Below are 7275 nucleotides of genomic sequence, written 5' to 3' on the forward strand. Positions count from 1 at the left end.
TTAACTATTTCCAATTACCGATGGATAAACTAAGATAAATGGTTATTACCATATATATAAGAATTAGAAGTGAGCTAAAAGACAGAACAGTTCCAACTAAGCTTTCGAATATGATAACCATACTTTTTAAATACATAAGTTTTATTATAGAAAAATTGTTTAGTGCAGTGTTTAAATACTTAATTTATTTAACTTTCTTAATATCTACAATATTGTATCTGTAAAAATTTTTTATAATTAAACTACTTTATTTTAAAAAGAGTTTTAAGTTCCAGCCCCTACCTTCCACTTACCTTGCACCCTTTTTAATTATACTAGACTTCTTTATCTCAACTATCCCCTCTCATTTAGTGGTTTAAGTTCCCGCACTGTGGCTGTCGATGCTTTCGGTAGAACATTAGACGAATGAATAAGAGAATAAGTTTTCCTAGGCAGAATTATTTATAAGGAAATGTAGGAAGACCACATCTATACATAGATTAAACTATTTCAAAAGATAGATTGAGATTGAGAGTATGAAAATTATTCAAATATTCCAACGTATTAGCATCATTAAAAATAAAACTAATAACTGCAATCCTTGGTACTTATAGTCTGAGAGAAGATATTCCAATAATTAAATCAGGGAAGTATATTCAAAGATCACTGATCAATAATTCAGTTTTTTTAGAAATAAAGGTATTCACTCTACTTCAGTGCAACACAAAATTTTCTTTTTAAAATTAAGTTTTTTAGTTTTACTTTTTGATATATTAGACTAAAAATCAAATTAATAATTAATTCTAAAGAATGTATTATATTTTAGTTACAAACGTATAACTATTTTGAATATTGTATTCATATAAAAATAAATAATTATATCTTACTTAGTATTTATTAAAATGTTGTCTGTGTTACAATATTTAGTATGTAAATGAATGAAGATTAGTTATAAACAGCGTTGTAATCATTTCGTCTTCAGTAAATAAATGCTGATCACAATTTTAGACGCGCCTTTCTTTCCATTCTACGCTTCTCGTTTCTTTGCTGACGCAACTGTTTAAGCACCTCACGTTCGTCTGGCTGCTTTGCTTCTTGGGCCTCCCTGGCAAGACGTGCTTCTTCTCTGCGTTCCTTTTGTAGTTGGGCGACATCATAAAACTCAGTACCGTCAGAGAAGACGCTAGTTAATGCACGAGTCCTACGAGCTTGAAGCTTATCAGTTTTAACGACAGTATTAGATGAGTAGCGTGAAACGATTTCATCACGAATGGATTGCTCGAGTTTGGTGTACTTCCATTTTTCAGGAGCCATATGGACTTTTTGAGTTTCAAGCAACTTAGGCACACGACCATTAACTTCAGTGACGAAAGGTTTTAATGTCTCCTTTTCCTTTAGACCAAGTTCATCGAATTTCTGAAGTACGGCACTAACCCAGTTGGTGGCATCCTCACTTAAGATCGCACTCAGGAGATCCTGCAATATTTCCACCTTCTCGTCCTCTGGCCCGTCGCTCTCCAACATATCTATTATGTAATTACCAAAAATCACCTCATCTGCTTCCCATTCGCGCAATTTTTCAAAGAGCCACTTCTTAAATTTCACTCTCCCTTTTACCATAGCGAGTGATTGTTTGCAAGATATTTTCAAAACAATCTAACTAACAAACAGTTTTTATTATAACAATATAGTTTGTAACTGTCAAGAAACTTTGTTTTTTGACAGTTATTCAGTGTTGACTAGTTTATAATTTTCTCTATATTCCCTAAATATTCTATGATATATTTTGAAAGTTGTTGCAAGCAAGTACCATTAACTTAAGTTTAATCCAAAGAAACTCACTATTGAAAGCAATTACTAATGTTTAATGTGACATGTTTAATGTTACATATTTACTTTTGAGGAACATTTGTATTAAACAAAATTTGAAATAAAAATTTTAAGTATATTAATCTAAAAATGGTTAAACAGTAATTATGCAAGGCTTATTTTCACCTGCTTCTTTTTAAAGTTAATATTGAATTAAATTTTATTTAAACTTTCATTTCCAACGTGTTTTTTCTGTATGAGGGTCTCTAGAACTAACTTATTCAATGTTTGCCAAATTGTTTCAATTAATATGGGATATGTAAACACTTCTAATTCAATTACCGTAACGACCTCTTTTTCTTGTAAAACGTATACAATGAACTGCTACTCTGACCAACATATAGTATTGGACATGTTTAATATAAAACTAATTTTGCACGAAATATGGTGTTTACACTGACACATTTGCTTCATTTAAATAATAAATAAATAAAATTGGCTTTGTATAGGTAATTGTAAAATGGAGGAATTAACAGGAAAGCGGAAAACTTTCTTGCATATGTCAAAGAGATTTACACAGTGAATACTACTTGGTAGCAAATACTAAACACGTTCACCACTAAGGATTAATTAGTATACAACCCCGTCTACAATATTGATACATAAAATCAATTGAACCCGTCAGATGTGGCATAAAAAAAGAAACAAATTTGAGACTCACAAATGAAATACTAGATTATATATAGTAATAAACTGATTTGATTCTTAAAGAAGTCCTACAGTTATGTACTCAAATATCCTTTTCTCTTTAATAGTCGTGTCAAAAGATATGTTTAGATCTTTCAAATATTTTAGACTCAATTTTTGTGTTTACATTTGAAGATGTGTCCATACTACGAAAACTTTTTAAAATTTGTATTAATTCATTTCGTCAATTTCTTAAATGACAATAAATCGAATATCATGTTTATATTACGAATTTTGCTGATTGAAATCGACTTTGAGCTCAAAACCAGTTACCAAAACTGACTTTGACATATAAAAATATGTACAACAAAGTTCGAACTTTCTTTTAATACTAGATTCACACGAGAGTTTTGTTTGTAATTTTAGTTGTCAAAAATTTTCATTTTGCATTGAAAGCAACAACAATTGACAGTTAAGATTACAAACAAAACTCTTGTGTGAATGTAGTATAAAGCGAGTTTCACTTTATACCTTCTTTTGAATACAGTTCTGAAAATAATTCGTTATTGATAATTCGTTATTATTGATACAGCGTTGGGAATAGATTTAATAGAAAATCTATCATTGCTAGATATTAGTTATTTCATTGTATAGTTCATTAATTAACTAATTATAACGTTTAAACCAAAATACCAATAAGAAATTATCTAGAAACGGCGACAACAACACTTGAACCTTGGATATAGAAAAGAGATGAAAAACTAGAAATACAGAATATACTTGGGACCTACAAAAGAATTTTAACAACACAAAGTTCCAGTTTTTAAACAGATATATATTTACGATATGAATTAATCACATTACATTGCATCAAGCCTTCAGATCTACTCGAGTAAATAAAAAGATTGACTAGGATTGCTGAGAAGAAATGGATTGTGAATTTTATTGACAGCGCAGAGTACGCAGCAAATCTTGTGCTATACATCATAATAGCTAGATAGTTCATTATTAGAAAATATCCGGTGAGAGTTATGTGAGGAAATGTTATTAGCAACGAAAACTAATAAGTAAGATGGATGGATGACTTTAAAAAAGTATTACTGGAAAACAAGCTCAAAGAAGGCTATAATTCCTTTTGATAAAATTGGTTATGTATGGGATTTGGCATTCTATATATCAACATTTTATAAGGAGGTTTTCCGAACAGTAGTGAAACAACAACAAAAATTCATTTATATAATATTATTTTAATTAATTAAATTTTTGACTGACCATGCAGTTGTTTTGAATATTGCCAAATAACCATCATCAGTAGGCTTGGAAATAATTCTTGTATTTAATTATTCGTAAATAATTATTTTTGAGACTGCAAGTGCTAAGGGTTGAACTCGTGCCCTGCCGACTTTGAAGCTCAAAGTCAGCGCACCTTAACCAACTAACCCAAAGCCGTACTTGACTTTTTATGTTCGCATATTTTTCTGGAGTTTTGTTGCTTTTGCTAGGAAAGTTTTTATCAATAAATTTACTTGTTGTATTTATATTAGAACGAAATCATAAACCAGCTGTATAATAATTGAATTAATTAATTAATTATATTTTTTTATTTTTAATTGTTAAATTTCAATACTATTCAATACTTTTCACGAAATTTAGAACAGAATCAGAGCACATGTCGCTTCCTAACTTATATATGTTTTTTAGTTTCATATGTGATTCGGGATATTTAATATAAAAAAAATTCTTGATTAGATCAAATTACTGGGATTTCGTTAAGTTTCTTCTATCATTTCGGTTTCAAAAGAACTCAAGATGTCACTCAATCTGTTTTCTGACAATCATTGAAAATGACTTGGTTTTCATAGCTAAATGATCATGTCTGACTCTTTGATATATTCTTAGTTTAACGCTTTGAGTGATGCGAAAGTCTGTAAGATCTGTTTGCTTTTCATGTTAGTTGGGGAGAGTTTTGGTTACTTCTTAAATATTTAGTAACACAAAAAGTCTTCGCCGTTTTTTTGTCAACTGATGGGATAACCTCATCATTAATGAGATTATCTCAGATGAACACCTGTTTTAAAGATTGTTGTAGTGAAAAATGTTTTTTTTATTAAAAAAAGGAGTGAAATATCCCTAAGAAATATAATATATAATACTTTATTTTTATTAAAAAGGGTGTACTAGTGAACTTTTTACGTTGAAACAAATTTCTTCATAGAGTTGTAAGATCCGGAGAAGATCCATTTATATGACGAACATCAAGTAAGTAGAGTAAAAGTAGTGAATGGTCAAAAGGTTCTTTAAAGATTGTGTATATCGTAACAGAATTTTTATATAAATATTTACTTATTTTTAAAACATGATAAAACTGATTAGAACTCAAAATTAATTCCACATCAAAACGCTAAAAATAGAATTTAGTCTGCCATATAACCCCACCAAATACTATTTGTTATAATAATGAATAATATTCGGATGAATTGTTATAAAAGTAATAATTTTAAATATGTAATTATTCTTTGAAGTTTTAGAATTCGAAGATAATGGTTTAAAAAATAATTGGAAAAATAAAGGTACTAAAAGTTATTTCATTGCATTAAAATTTAATCAACCATGTATGGAATCAATTTCTATATATAGTAATTAGCTTGTAAAGTTATTGAGAATTATAACCAGTTGTTTTAATAAAATATCAAATATATTAAAACTTATTCAAAAAGTAACGATCTGAAGTAATTAGATATAAAAAAGCAATTTCAAATAAATTTTTGCTGTAATAACATTAAATATATTAACTCAGTAGGATATGTATTGATATATTTGATCTTAAATGATTATCAACATTTAATATATGAATAACGTTTATTGAATACAATTGAATTCTCAATCAAAGTAATATATACAGAGCTTTACATAGTAAATTTTATGTTGTAGTTTAGTGTTAAGCACAATTATACTACTTTTAAACAGTTTTTACGAAATTTAGAAAAGAATGAGATCACCTATTGGTTGTTAGTTAATATATTATATGTTGTTTCTTTAGATTTGTGATCTGAGTACTTAATAAAACAAAATATTGATTGAATTGATTATTTCGATTTTGTGGAATTCATTATATCATTTTCATTGCACAAAAGCCTCAAGATGTTACTCAATCCGTTTTTAGACAATTGTTGAAAATGACCTGGTTTTCATAGCTAGGTGAGCATAGCAAATAGGCAATATCACATTTTTTAATATACCATATGTATATATATGTGGTTTTGTGATGCTTGAAACGACTTTAACTGTTTTACTATTTAATGTATTAGTACTTGCTTGACAATATATATAAAATTTAGTAAATTAAACTAATTCACGTCAACAATATATATTAATATAGAATATAGTCTACAACTCCAACATCTATATTACAGCATTTATACCACATAATGTCTTAAGATATTTGCATTATGGATACTATGTGATGGAGTAAGTTTTTGGTTTTGTGAACATATGATTAGATGATTTCAACAAACTTGCACTTTTAGTGACTTTGCAGTTATTATTGACTTATAAGAAGGCTGTCCAGACTGAATAGGTTGGAGGGCCGCAAAAATATATACATACGTTTATAATTTTGCCGGAGAAAAATAAATATATAACGATAATATTAAATTTAATTTTATTAATTTTTCATTAATTTATCTTTTACAATTCTATCAATATCAACCTTATTAATATTATTTGTTGTCAAAAGAGAAATATTTTATTTTATTATTTAATATAATGACTTAGATTGCAGTTTTTGGACCAGTTGTCAAAAGAAATATATACTAAAGTCTTTGTCAGTTAAGTAAATTAACGTGAAGTGTAATAAATTAGGTAAAACATTCTAATTCTTTTATTTAGAATACAATAAAAATAAAATATTATAATGTTACCTTAATACAATAAAGAAAAATTTGTTTAATTGTGGTAGGTTAGAAACATGCCACAGAAATATTAGCCGCAGACCGCAAGAGACCCGTGGATCGTGTCCTGACTTATAATACATAATTTTTTCATTTTATTTTTTCGTCTATTTTCCAGATTTTTTATTTTTTTCTCTTTCTTTTCGACTTAATCGTTACTTCCTTCTTTATCATGAATATCAAAATTACTGGAATAAAATATTTTAAAGCGGTTCTGGCGCGATTAGCACTTTTGCTCCAAATATATTGGATAATTTTTTTTTTTTTGCTTGAAGAGCATTCTTTACCTTTTTTATGGTCTAAAAAAATTTACTATTTTTATGTAAATACTAAAGCAACAAAGATAATCTATGCCACAACATTAGATTTTCAGAAACTACAATTGCTATATCAACTCTTGAAGTGTATTATGACAGTACCATTAAGTGTGAAATTGGTTCTAAAAAATTATAAATATTCATCTGTTAGAAAATATGGAAATTGTTTTCCAAAGAACTCAATATAGAAGTTAGCCAATAACCTAACATTTAATATAGTAGCGGTTGTTTCGCATTTATAGCAAAAGTGTGATTTGCTGTTCTAAATAAGTAGGTTTTTTTTTGTGTGTTAAGAACATATATATTATATATATATATTATATATATATATATATATATATGTATTATATATACTTTATATATAAGTAAGGGTGGCAACCCCAGTTATAGAAGTAATATTAGAAAGAACGAGGTAAAGTCGAGAGTTGATGTTTGGCAGTCGAATTCAGAGGTCGTAAAGTAGCAGTCGTAAAGTCGCGGTCGAAAAGAAGAAGAAGTCAATTAACAGTGGTAGAAATATTGCGGTGACAGTC

General features: G+C 28.1%; 1 protein-coding gene across 1 annotated transcript; it reads right to left on the reverse strand.

Moving 5' to 3' along the window:
* Window positions 1-975: 975 nt before the first annotated feature.
* On the reverse strand, window positions 976-1599 carry LOC119688346 (coiled-coil domain-containing protein 43-like). Its single transcript, XM_038103025.1, has one exon. It carries the CDS (start codon window positions 1597-1599, stop codon window positions 976-978), a length of 624 nt encoding a protein of 207 aa, XP_037958953.1.
* Between the last annotated feature and the right edge of the window lie 5676 nt (window positions 1600-7275).

Source organism: Teleopsis dalmanni, chromosome X (genome assembly GCF_002237135.1).
Source record: "Teleopsis dalmanni isolate 2A chromosome X, ASM223713v2, whole genome shotgun sequence".
NCBI classification, from domain to species: Eukaryota; Metazoa; Arthropoda; class Insecta; order Diptera; family Diopsidae; genus Teleopsis; species Teleopsis dalmanni.